Source organism: Trichomycterus rosablanca, chromosome 16 (assembly GCF_030014385.1).
Source record: "Trichomycterus rosablanca isolate fTriRos1 chromosome 16, fTriRos1.hap1, whole genome shotgun sequence".
NCBI lineage: Eukaryota > Metazoa > Chordata > Actinopteri > Siluriformes > Trichomycteridae > Trichomycterus > Trichomycterus rosablanca.
The window spans coordinates 25502079-25521737 of NC_086003.1; the positions used below are offsets into that span (position 1 = coordinate 25502079).

The 19659-nt window shown below is 41.9% G+C and overlaps 1 protein-coding gene across 5 annotated transcripts in view; it reads right to left on the minus strand.

The window, feature by feature from the left end:
• Nucleotides 1-19659, minus strand: part of cadm1a (cell adhesion molecule 1a) — a 457331-nt gene that overhangs the window by 24458 nt on the left and 413214 nt on the right. For 2 of the 5 annotated variants that reach the window (XM_063011201.1, XM_063011200.1), the window contains one exon: nucleotides 8196-8228. The exons of the other annotated variants lie outside the window; for them this stretch is intronic. In XM_063011201.1, the coding sequence (XP_062867271.1) occupies nucleotides 8196-8228 (33 nt within the window). The remainder of the gene's footprint in view (nucleotides 1-8195; nucleotides 8229-19659) is intronic. 5 annotated transcript variants of the gene reach the window in all.

The window sequence follows — 19659 nt, forward strand, 5'->3', positions numbered from 1 at the left end:
TATGACATATAAAACAGCCCAAAAACAGCTTATTTTTATGAGTAGCGAGTTAGAGGAGGTAACGAGGAAGACAAAAGAGAAAAGGAAAGACTTCACTAAGCCGTTGCTTAATTTTAACGTTGCATGAAGTGAACACTGCTTTTTATTCATAGAATTCTAATACCTGCTATTTCTTTTACAGGCTTTGTTTCATTACGAGCAGTTTCAGACAAAACCCATGAACTGGTATTATTAAAGCTGAAGCCAAAATCTTGGTAAAAATAATTGAAAAATAAAACCAACTTTGTATAAAAGAAGCTCATGTAAGAATCAGAAAGAGAATGTTTTACTCTACAGCGCATACTCAAGCAGCCTTCAGCTTCAGTACATGTTCATTTCATATCATTTTTTTATGTTTTACCACGGCTTTATTCTGATCAGAGTCACGCTGGAATTTCCTTGAAATCACCGAGTGCAATGCAGTAACAAAACCTGGACAGAACGCTGGTCCAAGTGCATCCTTGTACAGCATATACAGTGCCTTGCAAAAGTATTCAGCCCCCTTGAACTTTTCAACCTTTTGCCACATTTCAGGCTTCAAACATAACGATATGAAATTGTAATTTTTTTTGAAGAATCAACAACAAGTGGGACACAATCGTGAAGTGGAACGAAATTTATTGGATATTTTAAACTTTTTTTAGAAATAAAAAACTGAAAAGTGGGGCGTGCAATATTATTCAGCCCCCTTGCGTTAATACTTTGTAGCGCCACCTTTTGCTGCGATTACAGCTGCAAGTCGCTTGGGGTATGTCTCTATCAGTTTTGCACATCGAGAGACAGAAATTTTTGCCCATTCTTCCTTGCAAAACAGCTCGAGCTCAGTGAGGTTGGATGGAGAGCGTTTGTGAACAGCAGTTTTCAGCTCTTTCCACAGATTCTCGATGGGATTCAGGTCTGGACTTTGACTTGGCCATTCTAACACCTGGATACGTTTATTTGTGAACCATTCCATTGTAGATTTTGCTTTATGTTTTGGTTCATTGTCTTGTTGGAAGATAAATCTCCGTCCCAGTCTCAGGTCTTTTGCAGACTGCAACAGGTTTTCTTCCAGAATGGTCCTGTATTTGGCTCCATCCATCTTCCCATCAATTTTAACCATCTTCCCTGTCCCTGCTGAAGAAAAGCAGGCCCAAACCATGATGCTGCCACCACCATGTTTGACAGTGGGGATGGTGTGTTCAGGGTGATGAGCTGTGTTGCTTTTACGCCAAACATAACGTTTTGCATTGTGGCCAAAAAGTTCGATTTTGGTTTCATCTGACCAGAGCACCTTCTTCCACATGTTTGGTGTGTCTCCCAGGTGACTTTTTATGAATATCTTTGAGAAATGGCTTTCTTCTTGCCACTCTTCCATAAAGGCCAGATTTGTGCAGTGTACGACTGATTGTGTCCTATGGACAGAGTCTCCCACCTCAGCTGTAGATCTCTGCAGTTCATTCAGAGTGATCATGGGCCTCTTGGCTGCATCTCTGATCAGTCTTCTCCTTGTTTGAGCTGAAAGTTTAGAGGGATGGCCGGGTCTTGGTAGATTTGCAGTGGTCTGATACTCCTTCCATTTCAATATGATTGCTTGCACAGTGCTCCTTGAGATGTTTAAAGCTTGGGAAATCTTTTTGTATCCAAATCCGGCTTTAAACTTCTCCCCAACAGTATCTCGGACCTGCCTGGTGTGTTCCTTGGTCTTCATGATGCTCTCTGCGCTTTAAACAGAACTCTGAGACTATCACAGAGCAGGTGCATTTATACGGAGACTTGATTACACACAGGTGGATTCTATTTATCACCATCAGTCATTTAGGTCAACATTGGATCATTCAGAGATCCTCACTGAACTTCTGGAGTGAGTTTGCTGCACTGAAAGTAAAGGGGCCGAATAATATTGCACGCCCCACTTTTTAGTTTTTTATTTCTAAAAAAAGTTTAAAATATCCAATAAATTTCGTTCCACTTCACGATTGTGTCCCACTTGTTGTTGATTCTTCACAAAAAATTACAATTTCATATCGTTATGTTTGAAGCCTGAAATGTGGCAAAAGGTTGAAAAGTTCAAGGGGGCCGAATACTCTTGCAAGGCACTGTACATATACACTGATCAGCCATAACATTACAACCACCTCCTTGTTTCTACACTCACTGGCCATTTTATCAGCTCCACTTACCATATAGTAGCACTCTGTAGTTCTACAATTACTGACTGTAGTCCATCTGTTTCTCTACATGCTTTGTTAGCCCCCTTTCATGCTGTTCTTCAATGGTCAGGACTCTCCCAGGACCACTACAGAGCAGGTATTATTTAGGTGGTGGATCATTCTCAGCACTGCAGTGACACTGACATGGTGGTGGTGTGTTAGTGTGTGTTGTGCTGGTATGAGTGGATCAGACACAGCAGCGCTGCTGGAGTTTTTAATCACCTCACTGTCACTGCTGGACTGAGAACTGTCCACCAACCAAAAATATCCAGCCAACAGCGCCCCGTGGGCAGCGTCCTGTGACCACTGATGAAGGTCTAGAAGATGACCAACTCAAACAGCAGCAATAGATGAGCGATCGTCTCTGACTTTACATCTACAAGGTGGACCAACTAGGTAGGAGTGTCTAATAGAGTGGACAGTGAGTGGACACGGTATTTAAAAACTCCAGCAGCGCTGCTGTTTCTGATCCACTCATACCAGCACAACACACACTAACACACCACCACCATGTCAGTGTCACTGCAGTGCTGAGAATGATCCACCACCTAAATAATACCTGCTCTGTGGGGGTCCTGTGAGAGTCCTGAGCATTAAAGAACAGGGTGAAAGCAGGTTAAAAAAGTATGCAGAGAAACAGATGGACTACAGTCAGTAATTGTAGAACTACAAATTGCTTCTATATGGTAAGTGGAGCTGATAAAATGGACAGTGAGGTGGTTTTAATGTTATGGCTGATTGGTGTATTTTGGTCCTTCTATTAAGGTTGTTTTGATGTGTTTACAGAGAACTTTGTGATCATTTATTGCCTGTCATGCCAAGTAGCACCTCGCAGCAGTCTTTCCACACTTAGCTTCTTACTGACATGCTTGCTGTCTGATAACTGAAAATGCGTCAGCTAGAAACTAGAAAGACATGCCGGCCTTGTGTTTAGCAACTCTCAAGGTACAGTGTTAAACAAAGGATGATGAAATAGCGAAGGGTGTTCAGTTATCTGGTTTAAAATGAAGAGGAGAATGCCGAGTATGGAGAATGAAGGAGGCATCTGACCGTATGAATGAGCTCTCACTATTAGCATTCATCCTGGACGCCTCTATTCTAATACATGAAAAAGGGGTCGGACAAAAGCTTGTACGAAAACAGTGACAAGCAAGCGATAAATCAGGCTATAAGGCGTTTGACTGTGTGTGTGGCTGTAAATACTGTACACACTAGTTCAGTGATGGAGAAGGGATTAATAGCGGTGTGTGATCGCTAGGCGGATGACAAGGACTCTGACACCCTGATAAGGATTTGATCTATCTGACCCATAAAGCCATGTTTCTCCACACCTGCTGCATGATTCATATTTTTGCTGCGCTTTGGCGCGCTCACCTAACAAGATGGGCATACCAGACAGAATCTATCAACAAGGCCAGGGGCGCACGTAGTGCAAAGCGCTTTATACATCTCTCTCCTGACAACGAAAAAGGGTGGCAAAACATGCAATGCAACCAAAATACTTAAATGGGACCTACTAGCTTTTCTTCTCTCTTTGTTCTGACAAGGAATCCTGCCCCCCCACCCCACACACGCCGTCTCTTTCGCCCCCACTCCCCCAACCCCGGCATGGGCTGAAAACCTCCCTTATTCCTTGAACAGCTTGTTGCTAGGCTACACCACAGAGAGTAAAAAAGACTGTTATCAGAGTAGAAAGAACTCACCCAAACAGTGAAAGTAGCGCACCAGAGAAAATAAGATGGTAAACAGGGGTATGTGCTTGAGCTACAAAAGAGAATCATGTTAAATGGACACTGGATGAAAAAAAAGGAAAATGAATAAAGAAATAAAGATTGCCTTCAAGCAGGCTGCAGGTTGAGTTTACCTCTTACTGTACACTGGATAAATCTGCTTCACTGAATGTAGTGGCTGTTTATTACAGCCTTGACATTGTAATGCTGGCAACACCTCAGTTCATCATATTTTTAATTAAAACTAAAACTGCATTGTAAATAAAAAATAATTTTAAACATGGTTTTACGTGGCCGCTCAGGTGGCGCAGCGGTAAAAACACACGCTGGAACCAGAGCTGGGATCTCGAATATATCGTATCGAGTCTCAGCTCTGCCTGTCGGCAGGGAGGGTGGCGCCTGCACAGGGCTGAGGAATAATGCTGATGGGGGTGTGGCCCTCCATACACAGTGCTTGTCAGTGTATGAACTCGACTCGTGCAGGTGAAAAATGCAGTCTGTACTGACTGTACGTGACAGAGTGGGGGTGTATGTCAGTTAAGAGGTGTCCTCAGTCAGCAGTGAAGGGTCGAATCAGTATAGAGGACGCATTCAGGGTAATTGGACACGACTAGATTAGGGGAGAAAAATTGGGGGGAAAAGTGGAAAAAATTATTTAATAAAAAAAATAATAAAAATAAATCTTTTTATTAATAAATAATAATTCTTTTTAATAATAAATAATCAATCTTTTTAATAATAATTCTTTTTAATAGTAAATAATAATAATCATCTATTGTTGGTCTATGCATTTAATGTTATGTTGGCTATACATAAAATAGGTCTAAACAAAACTAACATGAATATTTAGTAGAGGACATAGTATTGACAGAAAGTCATAATTACAAGCAATCTATCACCATTTAAAAGGTTACTAACTATGAAATACTATAAATACTAACCAATATAATCAATTTTAAGCTATCCTGGCTGGAACATTTGTCTTTTCGCAGTATGCATTTCACATTCATGCCATGATTCCTCTATTCCCAATAGTGCTTTATTGGATTATGATCCGGGAAGCACTGGGAAGGCCACTAAACGTTTTGTCATGTTCATGAAACCAGTTAGGGATGCCTTGTGATTCGTGACATTATCATTCTGAGCAAAATCATGCTGGACGTGGCCATAAGAGAATAAATAAAGAGTGGCTGTGAAGAAATCCACACGAGCAGCAGATAATCAGCACATAATAAAATGCAGAAAATCAGAAATGCACGTCTGCAACAGGTGAGATCAACCTTAAAGCCTTCCTGAGTATTTTACATCACTTCTAATAACTGAAATGTGCATAAAACCTAAACTGTCTCTTCACATCTACTCAGACTCACTCACTCACTCACTTTCTTAACCGCTTATCCAGTTAGGGTTGCGCCAGGGGTGCTGGAGCCTATTCCAGCTTTTCAATGGGCGCAAGGCACACAGTAACACCCTGGACGGGGCGCCTGTCCATTGCAGGGCAGACACATACACACAGCCATTCACCCATAGGGCAATCTATAGTATCTCTCAGCATCTCCAATTAACCTGACTGCATGTTTTTGGACTGTGGGAGGAAGGAAACCAAGGCAGAACATGGGGGAGAACATGCAAACTCTGCACAGAAAGGACCCGGACCGCCCCGCCTGGGAATCAAACCCAGGACGTTCTTGCTGTGAGGTGACAGTGCTACCCACCAAAACACTGTGCTGCCCCCTACTCAGACTCGTACAGGTTATATAAAATAGCAGCTCAGTTACACAGAGACATGAAGCATTACAATCTTTTTGTTGGATAAAAATGTCCTTTACATCCAGTTCTTTAGAGTTCTTTTTGATGTCTGGAAATTGTTCTGTGGCTTTCGGTAATTCTGTGTGATACATCAGCACCGGGCACCCGGCTGTAACACCACAAGGTTACTGCTGATCTAGTAACGTGGCATTTAGAAAAGGAGTAAACTGTACCAAGGGCTCAGTTAAAACCTGGCACCATGGACTCTATTCAGTGTCCATATATTCAGGCCTGTCCATGTTTACTCTTCAAACATATCGCTGTTGCATTATAGATGTGTACAGAAATGATCACACCTTTAGATTAAACTCTGGTATTTAACTTTCATGGTTATTTGCCTGGGGAGGCACGGTGGCTCGGTGGGTAGCACTGTCGCCTCACAGCAAGAAGGTCCTGGGTTCGATCCCCAGATGGGGCGGTCCGGGTCCTTTCTGTGCGGAGTTTTCATGTTCTCCCCGTGTCAGCGTGGGTTTCCTCCGGGAGCTCCGGTTTCCTCCCACAGTCCAAAAACATGCAGCCAGGTTAATTAGAGTCACTGAATTGCCCTATAAGTGAATGTGTGTGTGTATGTGTGTCTGCCCTGCAATGGACTGGTGCCCCGTCCAGGGTGTTACTGTGTACCTTGCGCCCATTGAAAAGATGGGATAGGCTCCAGCACTACCCGCGACCCTAATAGGATAAGCGGTTAAGAAAGTGAGTGAGTTAGTGAGTGGTTATTTGCCTTTAAACATTGCAAGCCCAGAGAAATGCACATAATATATAACAAGGCTGCTGCATCACTGGAACTGGAGTTCTCATGTGCAGAAATGGTGCAGCACAACATAATATTTTTAATTCAACAGAAAAGATATTATGATTTTGCACTGATATTAACTGTAGAATCATTATATAAGCATTTAGTTTTAATAATAAAATCTACACCACTCAGTGTCATTAATGAGAAGTACCATTCTGTTGTAACACCCTTTTTGGAGATGTGCTCATCTCAACAACCAGGCAAAAGTGCAGAGATGGAATAGAACATCTTAATTGGTCATGTATACACACACACATGGAGTTTTCTTTTCCCATGTACCCCAGCTCTTTTAAAATCTGGGGTCAGAGTGCAGGGTCAGACATTATATGGCACGCCTTGAGCCAAGAGGGTTAAGGGCCTTGCTCAAGGGCCCAACAGAAGCTGCATGGCAGTCATGTACGGTGCTACAGGAACCCTGACTGCTAGTGAAAAAATCCTGCCCTCTATTGGCTGTTTTGGACGAATAAATCTTAAAAATAAGGGACGGTGGGGCAGTGGGTAGCGCTGTTGCCTCAAGACAAACTGACTACGATAAACTGGGAGAAAATAGGAGAAAATGCATAAATAAAAACAGGAAAAAAGCAAGAAGGGCTTAAGTTCGAAACCCTAGGTGTGTGTGGGTGTCTGTTTGACCTGTGATGGACTGGAAACCTATCTGGGGTGTTTCTTGCCTTTCACCTAACGAGTCAGACCTACAGAGACCCTGACCAGGATAACGCAGTGGTAAAACAGACAATTAATGAATGATGAATGAATGAATGAAGGTATGAATAAGCTTTTAATTAAAACTTCTTGGTCCTCCTTAAGTTAAGTTATGCATTTTTGTGCATCTATATTTGATACAACAGGTTTTCGATTAGCAACCCTGTCGGGTATTTCAGCGTTTGATGGCTAAGTGTGATACTAAGCTTGCAGCACCAAAATGGGACTGTGTGATCGCACTTAAGCATTCATTTGCTATATACAGAAGCTACGAAATCTATAATTAATTTATCCATCCCTGTCATTCTGAAATGGTAGCATCACTAAATGTAGCTTGCATTTTTCTAAGTGTGTGAGTAAGAGAATTTAGAGCCATGAGGTGCCAAAAACATTGTTACAATTGTAACAGGCAGATCAGCAAATGGAAGTGTCGCTGTAAGAGCTTGTGTGCAGTGCCAGCATACTGACGGACTGAGTACAATGCCATCTGCATAGGGAGCCTCTTTCGCTCTCTGGGAAAAATAGGCGCTTGGATATTCATGGAAATGATTGCAGGCAGATTAGGGGAGTGTGACGGGTGCAGCATGAGGACAAGGCAAACTGTCAACGAGGACTTAGAGACTCATGCAGCCTAAGATGGAATTACTGGGTGACTGCTCATGTTGGACAAACCTGTAGGTGTGTGACAGTCAAGCACAGGAAACAAAGACAAGCACGACACACAGGACAAACAGATGGAATGGACCAACACGGACAGATGGATGAGGTGGACAGACAGGCACACAGCATGTCATATTCGTCATTTCAGTGTCAGGCGCGTCTCCAGCTGCCTGCAGAGGCAGGGGTCACCGAGAGGTGCTCGGAGATCAGTCGGCATGCAGTGTCAGGCATGCTGGGCTAGCAGAAGAAGGAGGGAAAGGTACCAACCGTGTGCAGCGGGTTCGGTGCTGGGCGCGGCGTCTGAGCGCACAAGGAGAGGTGTGACGAGCGGTGGTGGGAAGAGGGGGACAGGAGTACGGCATGCAAAACAAGGAGATATGGAGGGGGGGAAAGAAACAAACGGAAACAATAAGCAAGAGACATTTACACACAACTAAGACCTTGCAACAAGCCCAGGAGAGAGAAAAATGAGAGCACACAGGTTAACCAACTGGAATACAGATATAAACATCATACATCAAAATTAATAGAGCAGCACCACCCAACAGGCAGCACAGTTAGAACAAATACAATGTTTTAAGCAAACAGAGCAGCACCCTTCCGCTGAGGTTCAACACGGGCTAATAGAGCACAAGAAATAAAAATAAATGGAGGTTTATAAATGAATAGAGTACACATGTACAGTACAACAAAATGATTTATCCGCATATCCCAGCTTGTTTGTAAGCTAGGGTCAGAGTGCAGGGTCCGTCATTGTACAGGGCCCCTGGTGCAGAAAGGGTTAAGTTCCTTGCTCAAAGGTTCAGCAGTGGCTACACTGTATAGACAGGATTAGAACCCACATCCCAAAGCCCAAAACTCTACCCACTAGGCTACCACTGTTCCACAAAGTACATAACAGCTCATTTCCAATCAAAGATTAGTGGTAATTTCACTATAAGTAATTTCAGGTATGCCAACAGCCACTCTTCTGATAGGGTCTCTCACAAGACTTTGAGGTATGTCTGTGGGAATTTGTGTCTAATCAGTCAAAAGAGCGTTTGTATGGCTGGGCACTGATGTTGGTCAAGAACGCATTATTTAATATTCCAGTTCATTCCAAAGCTAATCAGTGGGGTTTAGGTCAGGGCTCTTTAAATAGGATGTCCAACAAGCTCATGGTCAGGTGTCCAAATACTTTTGGCCATATAGTGTACCTCTGTCCTAACTTTGAGTGTGTTGCATAATATCATAAATGTGTTAATATTCATAAAAAACAATAAAGTTAGTAAATAAAATGACTGAAAATCTTTCATTTGTATCAATGTCAGTTAAATAAAATTGTACTGCATTTTACAAAATGGCCCAACTTTTATGGAAATGAGATTTGTACAAAGTGCATGTACACTGATCAGCCATAACATTAAAACCACCGCGTTTCTAAACACACTGTCCATTTTATCAGCTCCACTGACCATACAAAAGCACCTTGTAGTTCTACAATTACTGACTGTAGTCCATCTGTTTCTCTGCATGCTTTGTTAGCCCCCTTTCACCCTGTTCTTCAATGGTCAGGACCCCCACAAGACCACCACAGAACAGGTATTATTTGGGTGGATCATTCTCAGCACTGCAGTGACACTGACATGGTGGTGGTGTGTTAGTGTGTGTTGTGCTGGTATGAGTGGATAAGACAGCAGCGCTGCTGGAGTTTTTAAACACCTCACTGTCACTGCTGGACTGAGAATAGTCCACCAACCAAAAATATCCAGCCAACGGCGCCCTGTGGGCAGCGTCCTGTGACCACTGATAAAGGTCTACAAGACGACCAACTCAACCAGCAGCAATAGATGAGCGATCGTCTCTGACTTTATGTCTACAAGGTGGACCGACTAGGTAGGAGTGTCTAATACAGTGGACAGTGAGTGGACACAGTATTTAAAAACTCCAGCAGCGCTGCTGTGTCTGATCCACTCATACCAGCACAACACACACTAACACACCACCACCATGTCAGTGTCACTGCAGTGCTGAGAATGATCCACCACCCAAATAATACCTGCTCTGTAGTGGTCTTGTGGGGGTCCTGAAGAACAGGGTGAAAGCAGGTTAAAAAGGTATGTAGAGAAACAGATGGACTACAGTCAGTAATTGTAGAACTACAAAGTGCTCCTATATGGTAAGTGGAGCTGATAAAATGGACAGTGAGTGTAGAAACAAGGAGGTGGTTTTAATGTTATGGCCGATCAGTGTATGTGATAAGTGCTCCTAATAAATGTGGTAAGTGTTCCTTGTTGTGTATATTATTAATACTGTAATACATTTGCTCTCATAAAAAATGATTGATTACATAAACCGGAATATTATTCAAGACCACAAACTTTTTACATCTTACTTACACCAAGTCATATTTTATCAGTTTTATAATACATTACTTTTAGAACTCGGCTTCTTAGCTCGCATCTGAGCCCTGCTTTTCCCCCGCCATGTGTTAATGATCTACTCTGAAATGTAGAGGCATGCGCCAAGAGCTGCAGCCCTCATCCGAGTGCATTACCTTAGGGCACAGAACACTTCAAACGCACCAGGAAAGCTTCTCTGCAATGCAGAGGTGCTTGTTATGTGGTGGAAAAACATTAGGGGAGTCAGTTGTTTGTCGGAACATCAGACACTTCGGCCTTAAAGCGTAAGTGAACGCTCCCTGCTTCTTCTCCATTAAGATTAGACTGAGGCCGTCGATGGATGCGGGGTCGGGTTACCCGCTCTCTTTGCTGTTGATGGGAGCTGGACAAAGTGCGGAGGTGGGGTGGATGCTTAGCATCTAAAGACATGAGAGTGGTGCACTCTGCATTCTGACTAGAAAGAAAGGTATGTTTTTCAGGGAGTTGTGTGTCAGGCAACACAGTTCATCAGCACAGTCTTTGACGAAGCTCTAAACCCAACAATGCCGCTGTGCTCAGATCGTGGAGGTGAACATACAACATAAACATACAACACAGCAAGAATGATGCGTTAAGTATGGGAGTCCTTCTGTTAGATGTTAGTTATATTTATGTCCATATACTTATGGTATTAGGCCTAGTATTTCTTTTAGCACTTAAAAATAACACTCTCTCTCTTTTAGCACTCAAAATGTACATACTAGAAGCGCTGAGGTGGCGCAGCGGTAGAACACAGTAGCACACCAGAGCTGACGTGTCGAACTTGTCGGTTCGAAACTCAGCTCTGCCATCTGGCAGGCTGGGCGCCTACACAAACAATGATTGGCTGTTGTCTGTACACAAAGCTGACCCACATATGAACTTGCCTCGTTCAGTCGGCTTCTGCACACAAGTCGGAGGGGGCGTGTGTAAGTCACGGCTCTCCTCAGGCAGAGTGGAGGTCAACATAAGTAAAGAGGAAGCGTAATGCAATAGGGTAATTGGTTACGACTAGATTGGGAGTAAAACGTATATAAAATGTATAAACTATAAATAAACATTATCCCAAAAGAACGCTGACAGCCTTGTTTCTTACTTGCCCTCTGTTTTAGGGTCTAAGGTTTATAAACCTTAATAGCGTGAGACCCGGTTCAATACCCGGTTCTCCTTTAGGTCTTACAATTAAGGTCCCTCTCTCTGTTCAAAACTGCCGATAGACAGCACAGGACATAATGAGTGAAGGAACTGTTTAGCACACCACTTTATGTTAGCAGCAAGGTAAGGCCTTTTTTTAAATCAATAGAGTCTGTCTGCAGATTGCAATCCACTGGAGTGCGTATACAAAAATGCATGCATCATTAAGCTCGTATATGGGTTTGGAGCCCGTCTCAGCGTTAGTATTGTAGTATTGACATGTGTGCATTTATTTTCTGTTGAGCTTTAATAAGATCCGGTGATAAAACGTTCACCCGAAAATAAAGGTTGTAAAAATGTCACAAAACCTTTATCTTTTTTTTGCAAACGTCATGTAGGCTACAAAACTGAAAATAAGAACTGATAACAATCGTTTTTGTTGCTGGTGTGAAGTAAAACAGAAATAAATGTATAAAGGGCTTAAATTCTGAATAAAATCTTTTATATTGTTAAATATGCATTTACTTGTAAAGGGATTGTGAGTAACACTAAGATTAGTGGACTACATACACTGATCAGCCATAACATTAAAACCACCTCCTTGTTTCTACACTCACTGTTCATTTTATCAGCTCCACTTACCATATAAAAGCGCTTTGTAGTTCTACAATTACTGACTGTAGTCCATCAATTTCTCTACATATCTTTTAGCCTGCTTTCACCCTGTTCTTCAATGGTCAGGACCCCCACAGGGCCACTACAGAACAGGTATTATTTAGGTGGTGGATCATTCTCAGAACTGCAGTGACACTGACATGGTGGTGGTGTGTTAGTGTGTGTTGTGCTGGTATGAGTGGATCAGACACAGCAGCGCTGCTGGAGTTTTTAAATACTGTGTCCACTCACTGTCCACTCTATTAGACACTCCTACCTAGTTGGTCAACCTTGTAGATGTAAAGTCAGAGACGATCGCTCATCTATTGCTGCTGGTTGAGTTGGTCATCTTCTAGACCTTCATCAGTGGTCACAGGACGCTGCCCACAGGGCGCTGTTGGCTGGATATTTTTGGTTAGTGGACTACTCTCAGTCTAGCAGTGACAGTGAGGTGTTTAAAAACTCCAGCAGCGCTGCTGTGTCTTATCCACTCATACCAGCACAACACACACTAACACACCACCACCATGTCAGTGTCACTGCAGTGCTGAGAATCATCCACCACCTAAATAATACCTGCTCTGTGGTGGTCCTGTGGGGGTCCTGACCATTGAAGAACAGCATGAAAGGGGGCTAACAATGCATGCAGAGAAACAGATGGACTACAGTCAGTAATTGTAGAACTACAAAGTTCTTTTATATGGTAAGTGGAGCTGATAAAATGGACAGTGAGTGTAGAAACAAGGAGGTGGTTTTAATGTTATGGCTGATCGGTATATATCACACAATCACTGGCGTTTAGTTCCAACTACAGGAATGTAAGACGTAATTAGAATAATACTAATAGTTAATAATAATAATAATAATAATAATATTAACACAATATTATTAATCATATATTCACAGCACTTATTCACAATAACATCAAACATTACGACTAACAAGAGTAGAAAAAAATGACCCCATGTATCTATCACTGTATTTTATCCATCAAAACTTGAGTAGGGCAGTTGTAGCCTAGCAGTAGGTACTGGACTAGTAATCAGAAGGTCACTGGTTCAAGCCCCACCACTGCCAGGTTGCTGCTGTTGGGCCCTTGAGCAAGGCCCTCAACCCTCAATTGCTCAGACTGTATACTGTCACACTACTGTAAGTCGCTTTGGATAAAGGCATCTGCTAAATGCCGAAAATGTAAATGTAAATGAGTAGTGAGCAACACGGTGGTGCAGTAGGTAGCGCTGTCGCCTCACAACAAAAAGGGCCTGGGTTTGATTCCCTGTTCTTTCTGTGTAGTTTGCATGTTCTCCTTATGTTTGCATGGGTTTCCTCTGGGTGCTCCAGTGTTCCTCCCACAAGTCCAAAGACATACAGTCAGGTCAATTGGAGGTAAAAAAAATGTCCTAATGTGTATGTGTGTGTTTGCCTTGTCATGGACTGGCAACCTGTCTGGGGTGTCTACTGCCATTTACCTATAATGAATCAGACCCACCATGACCGTGACCAGGATAAATTGCTGGTAAAACAGACAATGAATGAATAAATAAATAAACGTGACTAGTAGAGTCTTTAAATACTGTTGTTTAAAATGTAAGAACTAGTTCAGGTTTAGAAGCATTTGAAGAAATACAAATGGCATAATTAAGTCATTTAATGAATTAGTTCAGAACATTGACTCCTATGGGTTTATATAAAAGAGAATATAAGTTTTGTGAAGGTTTTAAGTGCTATTCATTGATGTTTTAAATATAACCTACTAAGACCAGATAGCTGGTTAACACAGATCACTAACGCTTTGCGATCTTGTTACTTCTCATAAAACTGCTGTTAAGAGCCTGACACCTTTAATCAGAAACAACAAAATACACGCATTCACATGAGGAAACAAAGTCACTTAAGACCATTGAAGGGTCTCTGGAGATTAGAGGTGAGTGTTTTGGTGTCGCAGTGAATATTTCAGCATGGAAATAGATTTCTTTTATAGTTGTTTTAATTACAAGGCCGTTTTTAAAAGCTTTCTGCTGAGTCACAGTTTATCAGCCTTTGTTTGCTTATCATCTTAAATAAAAGGTTAACGTTAGGGTTAATCAGAACTACATACTTTCATTTACAAATAATTTCACTTTAACGTTCCAACAGAGGGAAAAAAACGATGCAGCTTTCAGTCAACCATATGGGACACGTCTTTCCGATTACCTTGGTAAAACTCCCACTCCAGTTCTGTAGAGACACCCCAATCCTCAAAGACATCCTCACTGATCTGTAGTCTCCACACAAATCTTTTGTGTATTTTTACTTCTACGTCTGTGAGACTTCATGTGCGATGTTAAGAATACAATATAAAATCTCAATGTGAAGCAGTGAACTACTAGTGCTACTGAGCAACGAGGTCCTTCGTCCGAAAGCAGAATAGTTATTAAAGATGAACAGCGGGAGCCCTTGAAAGTACACTTAGATCACTCTAGGCGAACGTTTTAAGTACAGCATCTTAAGATAAAGTGTGCGTGTGAATAGGAACGGTAATAAAAGAAATAATTCCTTAGGTTATTGACAGTGTGAGACAGAGGAAAGATTTCCACCACTTTACACATGTGAAGATTTCTATCAAAACAATGTTTTAGAGCCGACAGGAGAAGAGGAAAAGTTTTAAAGAGGAGTTGGTCTGGACTTGGTATTTTTTTTATCAAACTACTGGCACAGGATTGATACAGAACCTGCTTTAAAATAAGTATTAAAATCCACTATTTGTCCTCCAGGCTCACAATCATCTGAGAGGTACCTGGGAGCTTGCTAACTTCATTACTGATAAAGACAGTGGGCCAGTCACCCATCAATACATCTACAGAAGAGTAACGGCTAACCTGTCTCATGCATGGCCTTCGTTTCAGTTCAGATCACCTGAGGCACCATCCATGCTGCCATCAGGAGCTGATATCAGCAGACATGACAGTGGGCACATGGTGCTGTGGCTAATTGCAACAGCTTTGCTTGCCGGCAAAAAAAAACACGCAGCAAGTGCCGGGGGAAAAGCCCTGCTGAAAATTAGCAATGCATGGGAAACTAGGCATGATTAGGTTTTAAATTACACATCAATAAATTATTAAAAACATTACAGGGACTCATTTAGAACTCAAATCAGAGGAAAAACTGACACTTACGGCACTGAACATAAAATACAGTATGAATCATTCTCGTGGGAGTAAACAAACTGATAAGCTAACTAGCAAACAAGAGGTGGGCTTAATAACAAACCAAAACTTAATTTACAACAGAGCGGATCCAAGAATACGTTATGCTATAATTCAGCAGCACTCTCTTTAAAAATGAAGCCGGAGCAAAATAATTTCTGTGCAAGTAGAGAAAATGAAAAAAAGCACCGCAGATGAAAATTAGATACACCGAAATGAGCATTGTGCATTTAAGTTAATAAAATATTCAGTATTACACCAAGTTTGCTGAAGTCAAAGAAAGTTCAACCAAAAGACTGTCTGCGGGTCAAAAAAAAGGCAAGTTTCACTACTTTAGTTTGTCAGAGTAAGAGAACTTCGTCAAATACCTATAGTTTAAAAATCCAGGTGAAATAATAGTTTCTCATATGATTTTGTAATAACCTGACATTGCTTTAGACTCAGTCAGAAACCTCCTTCAGATGAAAGTACGCTTCCTTTTAGTAACGATGTTAGTCAGTAACCTCTGTGGTTATTAATCTTGATGGTTGCTATGCTTTACACATTAGATCATGAAAAAGAACTGATTTCTCACTGAAAAAGACCCCTAAACGTTGAACTGAAAGAGGTTTTTTAACGATCATAAAATAGAGAGAGGATCATGGACTGGTGATGCTGCAAGGTTTGGTTGCATGTTTTTAGACTCTCGCAAATCTTGATGCAGGGTGGCACGGTGGCTCGGTGGGTAGCACTGTCGCCTCACAGCAAGAAGGTCCTGGGTTCGATCCCCAGACGGGGCGGTCCGGGTCCTTTCTGTGCAGAGTTTGCATGTTTTCCCCGTGTCTGCGTGGGTTTCCTCCGGGAGCTCCGGTTTTCTCCCACAGTCCAAAAACATGCAGTCAGGTTAATTGGAGACACTGAATTGCCCTATGGGTGAATGTGTGTGTGTGTATGCCCTGCGATGGACTGGTGCCCCGTCCAGGGTGTTACTGTGTGCCCTGTGCCCATTGAAAAGCTGGGATAGGCTCCAGCACCCCCCGCAACCCAAATAGGATTAGTGGTTAAGAAAGTGAGTGAGTGAGTAAGTGAGTGAAATGTTGATGCAACACTGACGCTAATGATAAGCTACTGTAATGAGCCCATCTGCCATGGAGATCGACAGTGTGACTTGGTTATGGAATCATGTCCCTTTGCATTACCAAATTTGGATCACAGATGGGGCATGGAGGAGCAAATGATTGATGTCAACTGCTCTTAACTGACTGTCACCTGTTCCTCGTTTAGCATCAGTTCACTCCAGGTGGAAGTGATTCTAACGGTCACAGTTTCTTGCTCTCAGAATTGCCAGCTCCTCTGCTGGCAACCTGCTTTTTCTAGCACTATGGTGCCATGTCCGGTCCAGAACGGTTTTCTGATGGCATATAAGACCAACACACTTTTATCTCTTTCTGAGAACTCACCTCAGCAGCACTTTTTGTGTGTCACTAGGGAATTCATCTGGAAGAGCAAAATGCCCAAGGGCAGGGTTTTTCAAACCCTAAAAAAATGGGTCGCAGAGAAAAATATTAATAATTTAATACTTGTACATGAACGCCCCCTTGTGGAGGCTTTATGTTACATCTTGTATAGAAAGAGTAAGATGCATTGTGTTGCCTGGGTCGTGTAAAAAATCATGGACAAATTGTGTCGCTGCTCTAGAAGACGCATGAACTCCCTTTTCCAGAGCAGACCCCACCCATGGACCCATGATGCAGCAGTTGTTGGAGTAGGGTGCCTGCTAAGTTACTGCTGCCAGTTTAGCTGGCTTGGGGTTTCCTCTCTATCCTTTTTTCGGAGCACTTGGTTGTCGCCAGAAGCAGCTTGTTGTTCATTTTTACTCTATCCTCTTTGTCTATCCACTTTCTCTGTTGCGGGTTTCATAAGTTCTTGTGTCATTTATTAGTCTGTTATTTTGGCCACCTCATATATTTCTTCACTGTATCTTTGTGTAAGTGGCTTTTTAGCTACAGTATTGTTCTACCTTGGTTAAGCATCATGCACTTGGATGCAGGTACGGGGCTACACTTGGCACTTCAGCTTTAATTTGCATACTACAAAAATTATTTAAGGCCCCACAAGCACAAAGTTAATTATATACCAAATAGCTTCCTATTTCCTACACAGGCATTATTATTGTGCCATTGTAAGACTGATGAACAGGCATGCATTGGTAATTATAAAAAGGTCATGGGAAAATTCCATGGCCACAAAATCAACTCGGAATAAAGATGAAAACAAAACTACACTATAGCAACACTAATCAAGCATATTATGTCAAATTAAACATGGATGCTATGGTAATAAGCTATATGAAAACGTTTTTTTCTCTACACGTTGACAGCAGATCTGTACAGTAGAACAGTATTTACTCCCCCTGAACGTAAATGAAAGGAGGCTTTGTCGAGCACTGTGGACAGCAGAATTTAGCTGAGTCTCTCTTTTAAGTGAATTTCTCTGAATATGCTGGCAGATTCACACTTGGTGTGCTGATTACCAGCAGGTCACCTTTATGACTCTCATCTCAGCTTAGCCATCATGGCATGCAATCATGGCTCCCATAACAATATAGCTCTATATAAAAAAGACGTATTGGCAGCGTTCCTGTGTTTGCATGTTGCTAAGTGCAATAAATTTCTGGGGATGGTCTCTGTACGTTGTGTATCACAGCGCTGCAGTCGCTGTTTTCTCACTGGTAATGCAATTGACCTTTAGTGAATTAGCCTCTTCTTTTGCCAATGAACCATTTTTCTTTGTCGGCGATCTACTGCAGAAATCAAACGGCTAGAGAAATGCACTCGTATTTTACTAGCAAGCGCTTGTGCAGAGTAATTCATCTGTTCGACTTCAAAATCAGTTTAGCAGATGGTGTTTATGCCATTAAACGGGTCTCCCCACTATTCATTTTTTGTTGAAGGCTGAAATGAATTGTTTGCCAAATTTGCTTATGGCCTTGCATCAATTAAAAACAGTGACACAGAGATTTAATTTGAGTGTGTGTGTGTGTGTGTGTTGTTTTTTTATTTTTTAATGACGATGGCTTTTATTAATGGACTTACTGTTGTGCATTTTCATTGGTTTTTTTACATTATTGTTTTTCTTTTTTCCGCAGTGCACTCTAGCCATCCGGCAAATTGCTTTTTTAGAAGTCAGTTTAGGAATACACTTGTCTTCTTATCTGGCAGCGCAATTGCCAAGGTCATCAGTCAGCCACTGTACTTGTGAGAGAGAACAAAGACAGTGAGAGATGAACTGGGATGAAGGAGAGAACTTCAGTCTCTGGACGATTTTTTACTGCAGTCTTTACTCCGACTCAAAATTATTAGAAAAACAGTAAGAAATGACATGAAAGAAAAAAGAAAGTCACAATAGTGAGAGTATGCTTGAATCAAATTTGCAAATGCTTAAAAACACCCCAAAAAAATCAATAAACATTTATTTCTGAGCTGTGTTTAGCAAGGAGGAAAATTGGCAACACAAATAGCAATAAATGACATTGGCCTCCGTTACGTATGGAGCCCGGCAAAGCCTCTCCATGTAGCCATTTATTTTTTGGTCTAAATGGCAATTTAGTCATCTCTAAATGTCACCTCCTGAAGCTGCAGAGCACTTTAGCCTTCTGTTAGGGCTTTAATAGATTTTTTAAAAGTGCAGTATAGCCCATTCCATTTCTCTCATAGCCAGTTTATCAAAAATGTATTAAATCTCGAAGTGGCCTCCACCTCGCTGGACTGATAAATTCATTTGCTGTTGCTGATCTATACGCATCCCCTGAACGGATAAAAGAAATAAGAGCTTTATGGCCGTGCGGTGGCCAGCTCGTGCTAGTAAAATACACAAGTATAATAGGATTCACTTAGAGCTAAAAGGGTGAATAGAGCCTCTAATAGGAGCCTTATGGATATGTGCTGTTATCAGTGTGGAAAGTGTCACAAACCAGCAGCGTAGCCTACACTGTACGAGTATTTGAATCATTCTGTAGGGAGTAATGATCATACTGGGACTATACCTCCGGCTTTAACACACACACACACACACACACACACACAACAAAACAAACAGCTACAGTAAACCTCCAGATATGTCAGTCAGTATTAAGCTAAGTGGGCGTATAAATCTAATCTTATAGCTGGACTTACCTGACAAAAGAAATGCTTAAAAAGCTACAAAGCCTCAGCTTTATCTGTTAGCATGTAGCTGCGCTACCAAGACTTAACATTGATCTGTTGTGGCTCTGAGAATCTGGCCAGCTGATGCTTTGATTTTAATCTCGTTTTAGGGTTCCTCTTCCCTCCATTTCTACTCAATTTAGATGCTGCCAGTTCCCACCTAATACCTGAGTCT